Source organism: Quercus lobata, chromosome 12, assembly GCF_001633185.2.
Source record: "Quercus lobata isolate SW786 chromosome 12, ValleyOak3.0 Primary Assembly, whole genome shotgun sequence".
Lineage (NCBI taxonomy): Eukaryota > Viridiplantae > Streptophyta > Magnoliopsida > Fagales > Fagaceae > Quercus > Quercus lobata.
This window is the reverse complement of record NC_044915.1, coordinates 37,628,430-37,649,988: the sequence shown is the minus strand read 5'-3', so window position 1 is coordinate 37,649,988 and position 21,559 is coordinate 37,628,430. Positions and strand designations below refer to the sequence as shown.

The 21,559-nt window shown below is 33.1% G+C and overlaps 2 protein-coding genes, 1 long non-coding RNA gene and 1 other non-coding gene across 4 annotated transcripts; 1 reads left to right on the top strand and 3 right to left on the bottom strand.

Moving 5' to 3' along the window:
* Nucleotides 1-7,456: 7,456 nt before the first annotated feature.
* On the bottom strand, nucleotides 7,457-10,412 carry LOC115970837. Its single transcript, XM_031090457.1, has 3 exons — nucleotides 9,753-10,412; nucleotides 8,055-8,098; nucleotides 7,457-7,890 (listed from the first exon to the last, which is right to left on the bottom strand). Exons 1-3 carry the CDS (start codon nucleotides 9,853-9,855, stop codon nucleotides 7,681-7,683), a joined length of 357 nt encoding a protein of 118 aa, XP_030946317.1. The 5' UTR covers nucleotides 9,856-10,412; the 3' UTR covers nucleotides 7,457-7,680.
* A 489-nt stretch (nucleotides 10,413-10,901) lies between these two features.
* TRNAA-CGC lies at nucleotides 10,902-10,974 on the top strand. Its single transcript has one exon. It is a non-coding gene; the product is annotated as a tRNA-Ala (tRNA).
* Nucleotides 10,975-13,293: 2,319 nt separating this feature from the next.
* On the bottom strand, nucleotides 13,294-15,449 carry LOC115969948 (40S ribosomal protein S29-like). The gene is made up of 3 exons (XM_031089588.1): nucleotides 15,289-15,449; nucleotides 13,814-13,913; nucleotides 13,294-13,551 (listed from the first exon to the last, which is right to left on the bottom strand). Exons 1-3 carry the CDS (start codon nucleotides 15,348-15,350, stop codon nucleotides 13,543-13,545), a joined length of 171 nt encoding a protein of 56 aa, XP_030945448.1. The 5' UTR covers nucleotides 15,351-15,449; the 3' UTR covers nucleotides 13,294-13,542.
* Nucleotides 15,450-17,590: 2,141 nt separating this feature from the next.
* Nucleotides 17,591-19,887, bottom strand: LOC115972462. Its single transcript, XR_004087481.1, has 3 exons — nucleotides 19,767-19,887; nucleotides 19,467-19,654; nucleotides 17,591-18,164 (listed from the first exon to the last, which is right to left on the bottom strand). It is a non-coding gene; the product is annotated as an uncharacterized LOC115972462 (long non-coding RNA).
* Nucleotides 19,888-21,559: the final 1,672 nt, after the last annotated feature.

Below are 21,559 nucleotides of genomic sequence, written 5' to 3'. Positions count from 1 at the left end.
TGAGATAATTCCTAATAAATCTCCGTCTTGACTCAAATTCCACAGTCACAAATTGAGGTAAACTCTATAACAACACTAACAACCTACCTAAAAAATGAGAGTTAAATCAAAGTTATAAACTCACTTTTCCCTTATGCAAGCTCTAGATTCACATTTCACAAGGAGAGGATGATGAGAATTTTTTTTTTTTTTTTTGGCATTAGTTATGACATTAAACCAGCTGGCCATTTGATTTGATCTTTTCCCCCATGATTAAATGTGGCCCGAAATTTGTCTTTGATTTACAATTGATCTTAAAGATTATCTATGCAAGTATGGCTCAACAGAAATTCCTCAAATATTGAATAAGGATGTTGAGGCTACTTGAATGCTTGGGTGACTTGAGGTCCCTAATTTACAATCACATCGTGGACAATAACACATGCACGGGGTGAAGGTGTAAGTTTAACGCGTAAAAAGGACCACTTCCGAAAGTGCTTTGCTTCTATGGCACTCAATTTCAATTCATAAAAGCTGCTTCTCTTCCTTTGTATTTATCTGCAAAAAAATTAAAACCCCATACTGCCACTCAGCGCAAGCATGATTTCATCATTTCTAAAATGTGCATTGTGGAAGCGTAAATGCAAACATAACTTTTATATTATAGTATTTCTTCTTTATAATAGTTCTTTATCGTCAAATTAAAAACTAATTAAATATATGTTATATTTTATAATCGATTATATAGAATGGAGCCATTTATAGGATATTGAAGTTATCGAGACAACAAATACTGTAATATGAATTCTAGAGTATCTTGAAACTCCACCATGTCGAATTTGCTAATAGCAAGATATCTCCTATAATTTGTACCTGTTTCTTTGTTCTAGCCTAAAATGTTATCTTTTCTTAATCTTAAGTTCACTTTTTAAAAAACTACAAATATTTTGCTAGTTTACTCTTTAAACAAATGGTATGGTTAATGTGTTAGTATTTGTTATTGTTAATAAACTATTTTAGAAAAAAAAAAAAATATATATATATATATAAATTGTAAAAAATCAATTTTTTTTTTTTAATTTCTTATAAAAAGCTTCTAAATTGTATCTCCTAAATCAATGCCCTTAAACATCTGTTAACAAAACAAAAATTCTAGGACCACATAAAACACCACAATTTTTGCCACAACTATATATGCACATAGAAAACTATGAGTGTAGAAAAAAAATTGTTAATCCATGTAAAAGTAATAAGCAACCTGTCATAATTTTTTTTCCCACAACTGTGCACATGGAAAACTGCAAGTGTAGAGAAAAAATGGTTAGTTCATGATTGAATCCAAAATTAAAGACTTTACCAATTGAATTAATTAGAATCTACATTTTATGTGTAACTTGAAGTACTCATTTAACAAAATCCTTAAAGAAAAATAAAGGGAAAACTACATATTCAGTCTCTATCTTTTATAGCATATTTCAATTTGGTCTTTAACCTTTCAATTGTATCAATTAGGTCTCTAACCTTTTAGTATTATGTCAATTTAATCCTCGTTGTTATGACTTGGATGAAAATTGATGAAATGTCAAACAATTAAAATAAAATTTTAGTGTATTGTCACATCAATGAAAGCTAATTTTTTATTTTGACCATTAGACGTTTTATCAATTTTCATCCAAAAAATAACAGTAAAGACTAAACTGATAATGTACTGAAAGGTTAAAGTCCAAATTGACACAATTGAAAGGTTATGAACCAAATTGAAATATGATTTATAAGATAGGGACTAAATATGTAATTTTCCCAAAAATAGATTAGTAAAAATAAGAAGATATTACCACCAGGCCTTGTAGCCTAATGGTACCCAGTTCTCTTTGTAATCGTTAGCGTGGGGGTTCTATCCCTGCAATAAACAATTACCTACTAAAAAAAAAATATATATATATATATATATATTAAAGGAAAATGTAAACGAGTGCCCTTAGGGCACTGGTTAATAATCCATATAAAAAAAGTTTTTATGGGAAATAAAAAAAAAGTAATTAATATTTTGACAGCTTTTTTCATTTTCCATAAAAGTGGTATTAAAACTTTCCTAAAGTGGATTATTAATGAGTACCCTTAGGGCACTCGTTAGCAAAACCCTATATTAAAAGATGCCCTAAGAGTATTAATTTAGAAACTATTTCTAAAAATGTCTTATGAAAAAATGACAAAGCAATTAACATAATTCGCAAAAATAAAGTCATGATTCATGACACACCTGAGGGCTAATTAATTAATAATCATTAATGACTTTGTGCCGCAATTGAAAATTCACTTTTAATTGAATGTTCATACAAGCTGTCAGTCTATAAAAGTTGCAACTTCTTTTTTTTTAAAGCAAATTAAAAGTCCCAATAAGTTGATTTTACAAATCTTAAATAAGAGGACAATCCCAATAAGAAAAATAAATGAGAAGACACGATTCATAATGATGAACAAATAGCTTTCTCCTCCAACTTTTTCCCAAAACTACTTATGGCAAAGAATAATTTCTTCATATAGATTATAGGACATTGAGACAAGATTACCTGCCCAAATCAAATGGAAGCAAATGCGCCAAATTGCCCTTCAATTTGTTCTTCCTTTAAGCACAACACCTAATTAATAGTACTGTTTCATTGCAAATGCAAGAATCTTAATCGGCTTAAACCCCCACTTCCCAAGTACCTTGATATGATACCTGGTTACTGTTCTATTGCAAAATGCAATAGGCCTAAGCCCCCACTTCCCTTAATAAAGAGGGGCAGCACTAAATGGCTATGATTTTGCAAGCTAAGCTTAAACTAAAAGCATAACTTTCTAGGATGCTCCGTCCCCAACTGTCAATATCTCTGTCCATGCCCTCCTATACAGTACACATCTTTCCCTTTGCTTTATTTGTGGTGGGTCTTTGCTCTTAAGGTTATGGGTCCTAAGTCTCTCTATTTTTCACATAGACACTGATACAGATTCATTATACATGACTAGAATAGTAACTTCATATGGTCCAATTCAAGTAGTGGTGACCAGAATTTGGACGGTCATAGATTACTTATCAAGTTTTTTTTTTTTAATAAGTTTTCTTGAATCATTGATTGTTCAGTATTTTAGGTGTGCGGGTTCTAGTTAACTCAACTGTCTATATCTCTGTCCATGCCCTCCTATACAGTACACATATTTCCCTTTGCTTTATTTGTAGTGGGTCTTTGCTCTTATGGTTATGGGTCCTAAGTCTCTCTATTTTTCAGACACTGATACAGATTCATTATACAAGACTAGAATAGTAACTCCATATGGTCCAATTCAAGTAGTTTGCCAGAATTTGGACGGTCATAGATTACTTATCAAGTAAGTTTTTTTTTTTTTTTTTTTAAGTTTTCTTGAATCATTGATTGTACAATATTTTAGGTGTGCAGGGTCTAGTTAACTCAACTAGCAAAATTTCTGATGGTTTAATAAGAGACCTGAGATTCAATCCCTGCCTACACCAAAAATCAATTGGTGTTTTGGTCTGGTGATAAAAAGCACAATCATCTATTAAAAAAAATCTCAGTGGAATTTATTTCATTTTCTTTTTGGTATATTTTTTTGGAAGCATTATTGAACTATTAAATTATTAATCAATTAATAGCATCAGTGGGAAACTAGATGATTACCACTTGTGTTCATGAACACAAGTGGTAATCATCTAGTTTCCCACTGAATGATTTTTCCATTAAATTAATGTCTTTTTTCCTGCTTAAATAGTTTAGGGGTTTTTCAAAATTATTGGACTTAGGTGGCGTTTGGATATTGCCTTTCTTGCGTTGCGTTTTTTTTTTCTTTTTTTGGACGCTTGTCTGGCACTGTTCATTGTCCATGAACAGTGATTTTAGGCTTATAAACAGTGCCAAACGCGTGAACAGTAATTTTTTTATTATTTTCAGTTTTCAGCAAAATAAGCAATATCCAAACGGACCCTTACTCTTCCAAAAAAAGTAAAAGATTCTTGGTCTTAAATCAGAAGTGCATAATTTCTAGATATCCAAGTCAATATCAGAATTAAACCGATAATCATGTCAAGCTGAAGTAAAGTTTACTGCTATGAACTCTAACTTAGTCCTACATAAGTTCAGCCACTAACAAAAAATAAAGCAACCAATTTTTTTTTTTTTTTGGTTGGAAAATAATCCAATAAATTATTGCTTCATTAATCAATAAAAAATCATGTACAGCCCACATCAGGTTAAACCTGCTATTGTGTAAATGACTAATAAATGGTTCTGGATTGAAAAATGAAAGTCATGTTCTAAAATGGCCGCTTATCTTATGCTTTCTCTTCTTACAATTAGTATAATAATCGACAACCCACCAAAGGAGAAATTATTGGGTTGGTTTTGATTGTCGTAGAAGTGATCATCCACAAATTCAATTTGACCAATGAGACACTTTGAGATAGTCAGCAATTTGGTTGCAGAGGAAATAACAAACAGTAAAATTAGATATGTTAATTTCACATTGTTTGGTCTAATGCTCAACCAAATCTGACCCTACCACTTCAAGCAAATTTAATTATATACTTGATTCTAAAAACTTATTTTTCTGGCTTCAATTTTCCAACAAACAACAATTTTACTGTCAACAAAACTTTTTTCCAAGACTTATTAAGATGGTTAGTTATTAATACTTGCAATCAATTTTACATGGATCCATCACCAATTCTACTTAATACATGATATGTTGAGAAAAAAAATTATCCCTCTATTAGTCAAACAAATTAAATTTTATTGGTAGAAGCGATTAAACAAATTTAGCTTGTATCTAGTGCTTCAATACATTGAACTCAAGTTACTCGACACTAATATAATACGTGTCCAATAACAATAATGTGTCAATCTTATACCGTATCTATCTAGTGAATTGAAACATTGGACAAAAAGTATTGCAGGATTGGAAAAGTTGACTATGACAGCATTTGGGTTGGAGTTGACATCGGCTACCAATCAACATGTCAATCTGTTATTAATTTGATAAAGATGACATTTATATAGACCAAACCTTAATTAACAAATCATGATTGTTAGGAGTTCGAAAGCATCATCACTTGAGAAACACTCCATATTATAATTGGTTTGTTACTTAAAAACTTAAAAAGTAACATAATGTTACGTTTGTGAACTCCAAAGTATGGTACCCCACATTGAGGGTGACTCTACGACATGACATTTTTGCATGGTCCCATAACCCCATTGTTTTAATGACTATTCCATTTTCAAACCCAGAAAAAGAGTAGTGTGATGGTAGGGACTTAAACAATGCAGGGTTTCCCTAGCAATTCTTATCCTGGCCCTCTATGTTTAATGAATGAAAAAAAGCAAATGAACTAGAAGAAAAGCACTGGGTATGATGTGGATTGATGAAGCTTTCAACTCCCAAAAGTGTTCATTTCAGCGATGAAAGGATTGGGAGATGATATTTGAGAAAGAATCAAAGGTGTGGCAATGATTTTAGCTTGAGGAGTAAGAGATTTCCTTATGTTATGGGTCTTGTCTGAAGTTGGTGCTATTGTTGATTATGATGATAATTTCTTTGTATTTTTGCCTTTTAGTCTTAAAAGAGTATAACCTTGAGTTTGACGGTGCTTATTTGTTGTTAACTTATTTGTGTAAAGTCATTTTTATCTAACTTTTAAGCAAATAAGCTAGTCAGAGATATTCATGCCCATGAATGACCGGGCACCATCACTGTTTATACTCTCCTTGTTTTTGGCTTGTTTTCTGAAAGTTGCCTCCTCAACAAAACATTCAGAATAAGATGCAATCAATTCAGTAGTCAAATATTGTCATAAAGAATAAGTAAATTAGCTGATAGCAACAAGTCACATGTATAGATGAGTCACTATAATATACGAGTTGATGCATTTTGAGGGCAAGTTTCACTTCTGTTTTGCAGTGCTTCTCTTGTACTTGGGTTATAGTGTGGACGAGGTTGCATTAGCATTGGTATTGCTAAGCAAAGCACATATTTATTGATAAAAGCTATAGCATTAATGTCAAGATTATGACTTACAGCTAAGTGTCAGTTGTTAGGACACCACCTCAGCATAGATCCCACCATTGGTTGTCAAGATCTAACACCATTTATAATTTATAATTAAGAGAAAAATTATTATCACAACTTTAAACAACCACAATTGTTATGTGGCAGAAAGTGTGAGTGGTGGAGGAAACAAACATTCATAATTTTTTATGTCAAAATTGTGGCAAAAAGTTATGAAATAGTATGTGGTTCTAGAACTATTCTATAATTAGTGTTTAAAATCGCAAGTAATTGGTGCAGTTTTTATGGAAATGATTTTCACAACGACAAGAAAGTACTTGGTTGGTTCAATTGAAATGTAGTACTCTATAATTAGTGGTACTTTGTTTGGTCCAATCGAAATGTAGTACTCTATAATTATTTGTTAAAATCGCAAGTAAGTGATGCAATTTGTATGGAAATGATTTTCACAACAACAACAAAGTACTTGGTTGGTTCAATCGATATGTAGTATTCTATAATTAATTAGTGGTTAAAATCGCAAGTAATTAGTGTAGTTTGTACGGAAATGATTTTCATAACAACAACAAAGTACTTGGTTGGTTCAATTGCAATGTAGTACTCTATAATTAGTGGTAATTTATTTAGTTCAATCAAAATGTAGTACTCTATAATTAGTCGTTATAATCGCAAGTAATTGGTACTGTTTGTATGGAAATGATTTTCACAACAACAACAAAGTATTTGGTTAGTTCAATCGAAATGTAGTACTCTAATGGCCAACCGGGACCGCACTAAAATTAAAAAGGGCCTATTGGCACTCTATATGCCTCGGGTTTCAAAGAATTTCACTTTGTTTCTATTATTCTATCAACATTTAGTTGAAAACGAGGATCGATTGAGGTATGTTCAAACTGGTATTATGCTAGTTGTTGGTAAAAGCAGAAAACACAGACAACCAACCAGCTATGGCTCATGGTCAGAACTCAGAAGTAAAGGCAAGAGGTGAAGAGCTCAAGCAGGCAAGGTAGGACAGAGCATGTTTTAGAAGCAATAAAGTTCTGGCAAGGGGGGGCGAGAAGCGCCCCCACCCCCGCCCCTGCCCGGTGTTCATGGTAAAACTAAAACTAAAACCATCAGCAATCCCTAGCCTACACAATATATAAAGATAAGTCACCACTCTAGGAGTTGAAACTGCATACAAGATTGTGAACCAATAACTCCTAAGGGCTAAGAGGCCCAAGCCAATATTCAAGGAGTTGAAATTGTCTACAAAATATTGGTCCAACAACTCCCCATTAGTGAAAATAATCAACAAGCACACAAAACTTCTTATTGCTCTCAGAATTTGGAAGAAAGTGATTTCAAATTATCAATAGAATAGTTACCATGGAGGCATGGACCAAATCTGCCAATCATATCTTAAACATAGTGCCAATTTAAATAATTAGGATAAGATTTCCACATTAAAAAACATAAAATAGTACACTGCAAACTCAAATATTTAAGTTGGCTGCATAAGCATTATACAATATACAAGCTGGTTTGAACAACACGTGCATTTTTTTTTCCCTGGCCCTAAACCAAACGTGCATATTAATAGCAAGATCCTGCATCTTTCTTTTGATCATGTCTGCTACTGTGGAACAAATCTTGAGTACGCTAAGTAAAACCGCCAATCTTGGGAGAACTAGGACTGGGAGTAGGAGGAGAGGACCTTGGAATATATGGATTGACAGGAGTTCCATGCTCAATAGGTCCGGGTCTTATTAATGTCTTTGTACTTGGAACTGGATCAATGGGGTGGTAATCATCCAGATTTATATTGCCTACTTGACTCTCCTTGTCAGTGCCAAAATTATAGCCACTTTCCTGCAATTTAAGAAAGAACAGATCCCAACGTTTTATTAAAAGAAGTCTCATCTGTGCATAAAATATTAATCAATTAAAGCCAAGACTATTCTGAGTTGTGGCCTTTTAGATAGCTACGGTTGAGACAGCCTGCTGGTTAGTCAAAATGGACATATGAATACTACCTTCAGCCTCCTGCTTGTTGTGGCCACCCTCGTACCATCATCATCTGGAATAAAATTAAAGCAGAGGATAATATCATTATCTAAAAGAGTTTTGGCTTATGCTACATATAATTTGAAAGTGCTAATTTGGCCTGGTTTAAAGATTTCATCATTCCCTAATCTATTTGGTTAAATCTAGAGAGGGATATGTTATTCAATATTATAATTAGATGTATTACACACATGTCATAGTCAGTAAAATTATAGGAAATTGGAATTTTTTTTCCTGAGAAAAAAGGAACAATTTAGAGAGCCAATCCAGTAAAGTCATCTGCAGACCCACCTTAGACACGACATATGTTATAGCAACACTGGCATATTTATATCATACCACCAAAATGTACATATGATCCAAGAGGGATTTCAAGGCAAAGAATAGAACAAATGCAGACTCCAAGACTGTAATCTGTAACGGCAAATGACCAGAAAAGGCACAACAGTTGTGTCCATGCTAAGTTCTAACACAGCTTACAAACTGTTGTCCAATGAAGGGTCAAGCCCACAGAAAATCATGGTCATGGGATCAAATTATGCCAGTACTTGATGACAAAAAAAGAAAAAGAAAAAAGAGAGATCATGCTTTACCATCAAATGAGTTTCCCTTTTTTATATCTACCAGTGCAAAAAGCATGTGTCTAGCAAAAATCAACTGTAACACGTGGAACAGAATCATGATTGTTGTTAAGAATGGCAGGTGTGACATGTGAATAAAGAACTGCAAATCACATAAGAGGTAATATAGATTCATAACCATGTACCATAAAATGGCAATGGAAAAGCACCTTCACTTAGCCTTGATTTGCATCATAACAAGCAACTGCATTGTTAATTGCATCAGACATGAGTCCATGACAATCATAATTTTCCGGAGTGCTCCATTTGACTCATTATTTGGTCAATATTGAATAACTAAAATTCTTCTACAAATTTTAAAAGATAAAGAATTTATAGCTTCTAAAATGGACATGCAACCATATATGGAGTATGATGCACCAAATTGTCAGCTTGTGTAGCTAACATGGTGCATCAGGTACACCAAGCCTTTCTTCTTCATCTAGAATGATCAAAGTAGTAGATGTTCTCTATGTTCATAACATGCATGTCAAATTTCATATCAATTCAATGTTACTTACTATCAGATCCAAAAATACAAGTTTTGGGTATAATTTTTAAGTTCAACTTGAAATTTAAAATTTTTATAGATCAAATAATTATTGATCTCTGGTGGTGACCTTCAAATTTTGCTAGTGTTTAAGGTATAAGGAAACATTGTAATCCAAAAACATATCGAATAGAAAGTTATTAAGTAGTGTAATATGTACAAAAGTTACTATAATTTTAACTTGAACACAACCCCTATTAATATTTATATTTATATAGATGCTTGGCATGATAAGACCTAGTTATGCACTTGAGCCAAGCGCCTTTAGCTATGAGAAAACAATTGCACTACACACAAAAAGAACGACAACAATAAGCAAGCAATTTTGCACACCCATCAACCAAATCATAAAATAACATAAAGATTTCTCACTCAACCCCATCAGCATTTCCATATTCCTAAACAAGTAACAACATATTGTAACTAAAAAACCGAACACCAAAATAAACAAACATTTCTCAAACAGAAACCAAAGTAACAAAAGGGAAAGTATTTACCGGGAACAAGGGAGACAATTCTTCTGCCAGAGACGTTAAGGGACAAGAAAGTTGTCCCAAAAACGAAGAGCAAAAGCAAGACCCATAAGCCAGAAACCTTCATAATGTCACAAATGAGAATGGGCTCCAAAAAGAGTGTGTTTGTTTGTCACGCAAGTGAAAACACCACCTTATATAATGGTAAAGTAATCAACTCAACCCAACCGCACAAGGGAAAAAATAAAAATAAAAAACGGAATCAACTTTCTCTCGTCACAGCTAGAAAAAATTCAGAGAACACCAAAGTTTACCAGAAAATCCGTGAAGATAAAAGGCGGTGGAAGAGAAAGAAAGGGGACCGCGTACACAGAAACTATACAAAACCCATACCTTTGAAAATGAAGTTAGTGTTTTGTTTATTTATTGCTGCTGTGTCAAAGAGAGGTGGTAAATGAGAGAAATAAAGGAGATCCATGTGGGTTTCACTAAATGACTGTGTTTTCATAGCAGTGAAGAAGATACATAGATTAATGGTAAGACATTGAGTGAGTTATTGTACTTTTGCTTTGTGTTGCAGAAACAGACAGTGGGCAATGAAGCCACTTTAATTGCTTGCTAAGACGTTGTGGTGGAATGCGAGCCAGTGGGCACGTCTCTGAGTCTGAGGTCACGACAGTAAAAGCACTTGCGTTTGCGCCCACTCCCCCAAGCAATTAAAACTGCACCGCCTGATACTAGTTCTATAGATATGGTGAACTATTTTAGAAACGGTCGGTTAACGGATAATTTGATAATATTATTTTTATGAAAAAATATAAAAATTTATCCAAAAAATTAATTATTATTTTTTCTTTTTTTATAAAAAAAATTCTAAATAATTTCAAAATCAATGCTTATTTGTTAACTTTTCCTTCTGATAAAAATTTGTCAAAAAAATTAATTATTTTTTTTATAAAAAAAATTCTAAAGAAAATTACAAAATGAATGCTTATTCTAAAAAAAAAATTTATAAGAAGAGAAAAAAAAAAAAACTGATTTTTGACTCTCTTTTTTTCTTTTTCTTTTTCCTATTTCTTGTAAAATGTTAACAAAACTTATTTAAATGGTAGTTAACTGGATCCTAGATTTATTAACAAAATATTATGTTTTGCAATTTAGGGACAGGAATGAGGGGGTGTAGCTCATATGGTAGAGCGCTCGCTTCGCATGCGAGAGGCACGGGGTTCGATTCCCCGCACCTCCATTTTTGTTGTGATATTTTAAATGAAGCCTAAAACAATGCTCATTTTGACCAGGGCCTAACTCACAATCAATGAGGCCCAAGTCTTCTCTTTTCAGCCATGGTAATTTGCTAATTTTTTTTTTCATTTTGACCAGGGCCTAACTCATAATCAATGAGGCCCAAATCTTCTCAGCCATGACAATTTACTATTTTTGTTATAAAAAAAATAAAAATAAAAAATAAAAAAGAAGAAACGCTCATAGTTGACCAGGGCCCAAATCTTCAGAGCAAGACTTGGATTTTCCAGTTATGTCAGATGTGGCCTCTCTTTTGCGTGTAGGCAACCGATGCAATAACTTTTCATAATTGACCTTGCTCTCAAGACTTCAAAAATATCTTGGTCAAATCTTGATATTATATCCATTGCACATAAATATGTAGATGTGGGCACCGCCTCAATCCTCATTACTCTGGCTTTGAATGTTTTATGTTTATCTCTATCACACTGAGAAGGGAGAAGATCCGTTGAAATTGGAGTATGGGCTCTCGTCCGCAAGTATGGAAGCGAGGATGGCATCTAAGACATACCCACGTAACGTTCACACTGTACAGAACAGCTTAAATAAGAGAGAGTAGAGAACCACATGGTCATAATTGTGTATGTTATTCAGAGTTATGTACATTTTTTTTGGTTAAATGTGTATGTATACAATTGTGTAATTTTTTTAAAAATTGTGCATGTAAATGTACACAATTATGTAATGTTGTACAAAATTATGTATTTTTTTAAAAAGAAAATTGTGTACATTCAACACAAAACTGTCTACATTTGTTTTTTTAATGTATAAGTTGAATATACATAATTGTGTGTGTTGAATGTACATAATTTGATATATTCTTTGAAAAATTGTGTAAGTTGAATATACACAATTTTGTACGCTTTTTAAATATATATATATATATATATATGTAAATTGAATGTACAAATTTGTATACTTTCTTTTAAAATTATGTGCTTTGAATGTACACAATTTGATAAATTCTTTGAAAATTGATTATATATGTTGAATGTACAAAATTGTATATATTCTTTAAAATTATGTATATTGAATGTACATAGTTGCATAAAAGTATCACTTTGTCATTTAAGCTATGTTTGTCTCCCATAACCTATTTCCATTAAAAACAGAGTAAATATGTATTTTTCCTCCCCTTTTTATGTCTTTCTCCTCCCAAAACCATTTCTTTTTTTTTTTTTAAGTTCAAAAGGTGAGGATTTTGTTAAAATTGTGAAGTTTTGGTTCAAGAAAACTCTTCCTCTTTCTATGAATTTTCTTAAGCCAATCAATCCAAACCAAATTGTCATATTCACACAACCTAGAGAAAGAAGGAAAAGAGACCTGAAAACCACTAATCAAAACCCAAAGAAAACTGTACAAACATATATTCAACCTCTACAAACAGAGTGTTCTTCACAATGTGGGTAAATATTTATTTGTGTTAGGATCTAAATAGGTCTAAATCAAGGAAGACTTAGGTGTGGTGTTTCTGAAGGTTCAATTTCTTGGTATGAGTTTTGGGTTTGATTCAAGCTTTATGACTACTGTGATGTAATCTTCCCCCTCTTTTATTTTGATGTTCTCTCTCTCTCTCTCTCCACTGATCATTCTTTATACCCACCAGCCAGCAGGCCCGGCACCTCACATCACTCACTCCCTTAAACATTTTGTACCAACTAAGATCAACTGGGATTGGGAAAACTCGCAACTCTAAGCTTGGTTTGCCTATGTCCAGGTTATCACCCAAGCATTTTCCGTACAAAGGCTTGTTTTAACTAATTCAGTACATTAAATCTTTTTTTTTTTTGTAATCCAGTACATTAAATCTTATTTATGTAATTGAGAGGATTAAACTGGGGTCTTAAGTTGTTTTTATCAGGTTGATATATTTCGTTGTTTTTGAATCAAAATTGTTGGAGTGGGAATATTGGGGTCCAAATATGATTACTGGATGTAGGGGAATTAGAAAGCTAGAATGAGATGCGGATCATCGCACTAGGATTTTTTTTGGTGGGTTTTCACTTGGGCTTTTAAATTTGAAATTTTTTTAAGGGTATAAAATACACAAAAATAAGATCAGTTCCTATTGCTAAGTGCTAAGATTTATCGTGAGATTTTTTTGTTTGATTTTGTTGCAGTCTTGTTCCTGTTGCTAGGAGTTTTGAACATGAAGTTCAAGATATTATTTTTTACAAAACTGATGGAAACAAACCGGTAAAGAACATCTATTTGCAACAGACTACGGTACATTTTGCCGGACAATGGAATTGGCCTTGTCGCAGATGTGAGAGTTGTCATTGCTATGGCTCATTCATATGTATATAAAAACTATAATGCAAAGTAGAAAAAAAAGAGGTCCAACAACGTCACCATTACATAGCCTTCGTCATGAACAAAAATTAAAAGGAAAATCACAACTTCTAGTTCAAGCATGAAAACAAAATTAAAAATGGGGGAACCCAGCAAGCCAAGCAGCCACCATATTCTTTGGACGAAAACATTGTCAATGTAGACTAGATCGTCCCACCTTTTAACGGTACTGAAAGAGGAAAATAGGAAATAGATAAGCAAACACACATACAAACATACAAAGAAACAAATAAACACAAATCAAACAAATGGTATTGCTAAAGAAATATCGGTACATGAAATTAGGGTAGAATGGGAGAAGTGGAAGCAATTATATCCAAAGTATTCTCCCCTTTATTTATTTTTTTTAAAAGTTGGTCATATTTCTGCCTGCCATTTCCAAAGGTTAGCACAGGAAGAATTAAAGACAAAACTGAAAAAATGATGGATACCTTGATAAAACCAATTTCCTTGGCATTGCTACGGAAGCACTGCCTGCAGCACATCAGTCCATACTTCCGAATCAACCCATGAGGGTTACCACAGACTCGGCTGCACAGTAACAAAGTTCCCACAAATCAATATCATTAGCACCAACACATTACCATAAAACAAAGTATTTTCTTAACATAGCTAATAAAATCCTTTTAAACAGACAAGCAAGAATTCAGAAATAATTCAAAAGAATTGTAACCAATTAGTTGGGGTAATCCACAGAGAAACTAAAACGACAAATAAATGACAGAAAACATGCTGCACTAACAAGATGATCACTCCAGCCAGCCAACCAACAACAACAAAAACTTAGCCCAAAACTTTGGGGTGGACACTGGATCCTCATCAACAGAGACATCTTCATATTATCATATTATCATATAGCACCAGATCCTCATTAACAATTAAAGTACTTCATGCACTACACAGACAAGGGAATGATGAGAACATTACAATAAACTCAATATCACAGGTTACAACAAGAAGAACCAATCTTTAGTCCTAAAATTTTGCAGTTGGTTAAGGATCCTCTAGAGACTAATCAAGATCAACTACATGCATTCTTTTCCGCCATTCTACTCTATTGAAAGCTATACTCTCTAATATCTCTTAATGTCATTATAGGTCTTCTACCTTTTTTTTTTCATTCCCTTGACTTGAATCCACTCACACTTCTTCACTGATGCATTAATCGCTCTCCTCTGCACATGAACAAACTATCTTAAACCACTCTTCCCCATCTTTTCATCAATAGGGATCGCCCCAATGGATTTCCCCATTTTGAATCCGTATTTACATTTATCTTTACATTCTCATTTCAGTTAAAATCATTTTCTAAACTTGTTACTTCTTCTTAACAGACCAAAATACAACACCAAATAGTATATTAGATCTTACATCAATCTTATAAATTTTTTTCCCTTTCAACTTAATATCCTGATAGCGTTTCTACACTTCAAGTCTTCACCCACTATACTAGTATCCTACTATTCATATTATCTTCAATCTCTCTATCCTATGGATTAATGTCCAAGATATTAAAAGCACTCTCGCTCGTTGGTATTGTTAGACCATAAAGTCTCACAACCCCTTCATCTACATTCCATATACTCTATTTTTTTGAAAGCATAGGCTCTCTCCAAATTTCAAACCCCATGTCTAGTTTCATCCACGAACCATAAGTTCTAATCATAGATACAAACATCTTGCAACAATCATCATAAGCCCATACAAACAACTTTTGACAGCAAAATGACAATGAGTCTGAACCATAATACCCAGTTTTTTTTTTTTTATTATTAATTAATCTGAGCTCAAGCGCACTAGGAGAACAAATTACATATATAATAAATTTATTGTTTCGATTCAAATACAAATCGAACCGATGAATAATTTAAAGTTCCATAGAGAGAGAGAGAGATGAAATACATACCAAGTACGAGAACCAGGACCGTAGCTTTTAGGATGCGAGCTCCACACATTTGAATGCCCCATTTTTTTTTTCCTCCGAGAAGCTCTAAACTCTCAGTGCGCCGCTTTGAGACTTTTTTAGCTCGCTTTGCAAAGAAGATGAATTAGGAACCGAAAACCCTAAGGCTTTTTATAGGTCAAGCTGGTCATGGTCGTTGCTTTAATGGGTGGGCTAGGCCAAACCGCAACGTTTCGTAGCTCTGTAGGCTAAATGAAACGCAGCGTCGTTTTGTCACTTTTGCAACAAAAGTTTTATCTTCATTCTCATATTGAATTTGAAACCCTTTTTTCTTCGTTCTCATAAAGTTCTTAAAAATAAATAAATTACACTCACTAAACATATTAAAGAAATTATATTTTTATTTGAGGTTTTTATAAATGCAATAGATAAATTCATGTACTCTCATACTATAACTTGCTTAATCAATAATTTTGTAGCTCAACTTACCTCACAAAAACATCTAAAGTTTAAATCTTCATTTCCTCAATTATTGAATTGTGTGTGTATATGACTTTCCTAACAAAATATTTCATTTTTAATATTTACACAAAAACAATTAGGTTAAATTTTTGGTTATTTTTTCTAACTTTTACTCAAATTTGTTTTTGGTTATAATAATTCTAATTTATTAACATTAAACTTAACTCTTATGAAACATTTTGTTTCTTGTGAGGGAGAACAAAATTTTAAAACAAAGATAGAAAATGTTGAATTCAATGATCCAACAATAATATGTTGGGAAAATTTTCTTTCTTTCTTTTTTTTTTTTTTTTTTTTCCTTTTCTTTACCTTGTGTGTAAATCAATCAAATTTTTTTTTTTTTGGAAAATTTTTCTTTTATTATCTTGAAGGGGTTAGATATATAATATATTTTAATTTTAGAAAAGATTAATATGTAATTCATAATAAAAATGTATAAAATACATGTGAATAATTTTAGGAACCTGAAAGAAGGCCATTCATTAATGATAGCCAACCATGTCATCATTATCATTTATCACAACTTCCTTTTGCTATTGTTAAGGCCCATTTTTTACCAAACCTATATGAAGTAGGTAGCAAGCCTAAGTATTGTCAGACTCCTTATTTTTCCCCCACATCCATGGGCCTAAGCATATATGGAAAAACATTAGGGAAATTATTATTAAAAAAAAAAGGTATGGTTCGGAGGGCAAAGAGGTTCTATTATGAGTTTACACATGTGCCCAAAAGATGGTTTACATAGAATTTAGATCCTCTACATTTCTGAGGGTACTCTACCAAATAGATTTTCTTAAATCTTAACCATTTTTTAATGACTTAATGGTTTGGATTTTACTATGTCGTCATTCTACTAACAATAATCTTAATTGTTTTGTTTGCAATATTATTTTATTATTTTAAGAGTACTATTAGTGGAATATTGACATGGCAAAATCTAGACCTTTAAATTATAAAAGAGTGGTTAGAATTTAAGGAAATTTATTGTTAGAGTACCCTAGGAAATCTAAAGGATCTGAATTCGGTTCACATAATGGGTTTGCAACATTTACAAAACCCATTAGCCCATGAGTAAGCTCACATGCAAGCTAATAACACATGCTAAACCCATCTTCAAAATCTGTTTTATTATCAGAATTCTCATTCAAATTGGCTTTAGCCATTGAAAGCTTGTTTGTTACCATTCCATGATTATTAAGTTGATTCCTTAAAATTAGAAGTTTTAGGAGGGACCAATCCTTTTAGAAAAGCAAACTACAAAGGGTAGCTTTTTTAGTTTTTTACTAGCTTACCCAAATCAACATTAAAACCATATTATTGCAACATCCCAAGAACCCATTGCTCTACCAAGAAACAGATTTTAGATGTCCTCTTACGCCTCTATATAGGCATGACAAGTGAACACATTAATCAAGATCCTAACAACAATCAAATTGCCACATTTATTCCCTCAGCCCAAAATCAGTTCATTATATATAACAGATGTTGTAAGAGAAGGTTTGCTTTGTGTTTTGGCAGCACGAGTATAGCTCTCTTTCTCTCCTTAAATCATCTTTTTCTAAGTTCACCCATCTTTCGCATGAAGGAATCATAATTATCAAACAAGTTATAAATGACCTAACAACAATCAAGCATATTATCTTATTCTATCTTAGCAATTAAGTTATGAAATTCCCAATTTCTTTTTAATGGAAAGATAGTAGAAGATCCTAAAAATTAAGATAGTGATAATTTAATAACAATTAAGTTGTGAAATTCTGCATAACTGAAGCATAGTCAAATCTTCACTCTAAAATTCTTCTGAATGTGCACTATCATCCACAAACAAGAAACAAAAAGAGATGTTCAAAGCAGAAAAAGAAGACGGCACTATTCATAAGCATGCAGGCACAATATATAACAGTGCATACTAATGTATGAAACATAAAACACATATTATGTGTTATAAACACATAATAGTTTATTTCGCAGGGAATAAACATGGAGTGAAGAGATGGATCATGTCGAAATGGTAAGTACATATCCACAGATAGATGACCTATTAAGAGGAGAAGAAACCATGTCACATATGAAGCGCTCTGTCATCTTCTTATTTTTTTATGGGACAAAATCGATTTCCATACTTTGCAGACCTAGCAAGTAGAGTTTGTGAGCTGAGAAGATTTCATATATGAATGATCAAAGACCACGGCAGAGACATGGAGTGCACCTAGCCCAATCAAAGATATTCCAAAAGGATCTCTTCTTGCTCTTTTCAGGGACGACTTGCTCCGTTTCGCTTCTTTTCAGCATCTCCCACATCACACGCACATCCTCATATTCACAAGTGCTCACATCATGTCTCAGCTTCAGTAGTCCTGCTTATTTTCCAAACATGATCACTCACAATCAGTCTACACTTTTAAATTACATAAGGGTGATATGAAGCTTCAGAACAATGATAACAACTAAAACATCAAAACAATTGCTAGTAGTAAAAGAATGACTTGTTCCGTATATTGTTGCTGACTGATCTGGGTGTTAATACATCTTAGCCAAGCCAACAGAACTACACTAGTGAAATAGAAAAAAGTTTAGAAGTTTAAAACTGGTTTTATGAAAATTAACATGGTGAAATAATATATTGATTTAGAATAGATTAAGCACTGGGTTAGTTCAAATTAACAGCTGCATAACAAAGTTCAACGATTTAGTATAGGACTAAAAAACCACATAATAAGTCTTTAAGCAAGAGTTACATTATCCATAAAACTAGCATCCACCAAAGCTATTTTATTTTGTTGATAGGTGTTGAACAATAAACATGGTTTCAAAAATGAATTAACTCAATTCCCCATCTAAAAGAATTCATCATATTCTTCTATTACATACCAAAGAAACTCTACCTAGGCCATCTTTCCCAATTCACATTCTTCCCTTTTCACCCCAATACCCAACAAAAACAGAGCCAAAGCTTCTAAGGACAAACATTAATTCTAAGATTTTGTTTAAACTATATATCTTAAGGAAAAAAAAAAAAAATCAATCTCTTGTAGAATCCAAGCGCAATATTACTTATTAAACAAAAAAAACGTAATATGATCCACAAAATTGTAACCATTCTCTGAGAAATGCCATGACGATCAATTCCATTATACTGCAATCTTAATTGCTTGTATATAAGAAGCCTATTAAGTTAAATTTTACTTTAAAAGTTAAAATATAAATATAATAATAATGATTTTTTTTTTTAAGAAAAAAGAATAGTGCTCTTACGTTGCACCGACACCTTCAATTCTCATAATATTTTTTTACCTATGTGAAGCTCATCATCAAGTTTGAAAATGGCGAATTAGGTGATGATTGATAATGACTATGACCAATACACTATCACAAATAATGCACCGACAAAAACTAATAACCAATCACAGATGACAAAAAACGAACAATCTCAGCACAGAAGAATCGTAAATATTCAGGAATAATTATGTACAAACGCATCAAGAATACCTTGTTAATATGAAAGAAAACCCATTATTTAAAAAAAAAAAAACGAAAACAAAAAACACTCGATCTGATTTCACATATTTCTCTCCAAACTGTAACGGCAATAACCGAAAAAAAAAAAGACCAAATTCTAGAAGAGAGAGTGCGTGAAACATGGAGAGACAGTTACATACCGCTTTTGCGAATCCCAAGACGCGTGGCAACGCCGATCCAAACACGTCGAATGGGAATCTTCACCTTATCCCACCACTCCATACTCATCCAACCAAGCTCTTTATTTTTCCACTGCTTTCTCTTCGAGTTTTGCGAGCCCAGGAGAGAGAGAGAGATCTCAGCCTCAGAAACTCAGCAAACAAAATATCTGAACAGGTTGAACAATAAAAAAACACACACACATATATGTTAACACCAGAACAGTACGAATATGAAATATTAAAATAACATTAAAATCGTAAAGTGGTAGAGCAACTAACTTTGACACACACTTGGGTGCTCTCTTTTTTTTTTTCTTTTTTTTTTTCTCTCTGTCTGCCTTTGGAGGCTTGGAGAGACTTTTCACTCACTCTCTCTCTCTCTCTCTCTCACAACCCTAGTGGGAACTCCTCAACTCCGTTGCTGTATTAATCGTTGGCTCGCGTCTCCTTGATGACGCGATCATATCGGGGACACGCTCGCCACGTGTCGAGTTTTACCCGTGTCTCGGATCCAATGTCGTGTTCGAAAGAGAAGTGTTGATTCTCACGTGGGGGCTACTGATTGGTTTGTGATAATATGAAACCGTACAGCCACGTGAAGATATTATGGTTCGTGGGTCTCACGCACGTGTCTTTTGCCAAGTGTTTATGCGGGGGGACACCGTTAGACGTTAGAAGTTAGAAGTTAGAAGTTAGAACTAGACGCGCCCCAATTATAACGTTGTGGGGCTCATGGGTGATTTGTCGCGTATGATTTCGCGTGGTGTGGACGCGCTATTAGGAGCGTGAAGAGAGAAAAAATAGGGTAAAGATTAAGAATGCGGACTGGGCCATGTCACTGATTGTTTGTGCCACCAATGCGAGCCACGTGTCGTAACTTAGGGGGACGGGTCGGTCAGACCGCCGTGTTAGGCATGCGTGGTCCTACACTCAGATAACTGGTGAATGGGAAGTCTACGTAAGACTACGTTATGGGCCCCTCGATTAGCCCATTTTAGAGGACATTGTGGGGCCCAAAGAACCTAAGCATTTGAAATTCGATTCTTCCGGGACCATTATCCCAAAAAATAAGAGAGAAAAAAAGCTTCTAGACATCACATGGTTTGTCACTATTCTTGTCACAGTTTCTACAGTGAGTAAAATTGCGGTAAAGGTTACGTGGCCAAAATGGTCAAATACCATATGTTTTCAAAATTTTTAGTAAAATAGCATTATTTGTAAATTATGTAGCAGAATATTTTTCACAAAATTAATTTTCATATAGAGCACGATTTCAACCATATCGTGTTTTGTGCAGAAAAAATGTCATGTTATGTGTTTTTCTCAACAAAAATTGCCATATTCATGTAATTGCCATGTGTTTTGGGCTTTTTGGACTTGAACCTACTCATTTTTTGGGCTAGAGATTCAAATTTGGTTCTTACAACATATTTTAGTATTTTTTTTTCAAATTTTTTTTTTTTAATTTCAACTAACCAAACATGTTTTTTATTTCAAAAATACAAGAAAGTTTTTTGTTTCTTTATATTCTCAAAAACAAGTTTTTAAAAATAGAAAACAAAAACTGTTACCAAACATAACTTAAATATTTTAATATACATGGAGAGAGGGAAGAAAGTCTTAAATAGTGGTATATATCCAAAAGGGTTTAACGCTTAAATACACAGTATAGACTTTAAATTTCTTTAACTCACACTCATTTTTCGACGTGAGATTAACCCACTGTTTTTTCTTTTTTGAGAATGGCACTATTTTGCTGAAAATTTCCACCATATATGAAATTTGGCAATTTTGGCCAAAGTTATGATCCAAAAGTTATCTATGCTTATAATTTATTTATTTTCATTCCCTAAATCTTGTAGATACACCCAATTTTACACAAAATAGTGGTTCCATGTAAAAAATTATCTTCACCACTCAGAATTGGTTACTTCTGTGAAATTGGTTTGGAATTTGACTGGGCCTATTTTAGGAACACCCGTGGATAGTGGGATCTACATCACTCAACACTTTGAAACTACGTCATTTCTTAGCAACAGTTCCACTAAATATCAAAAAAAAGGGTTACGTTA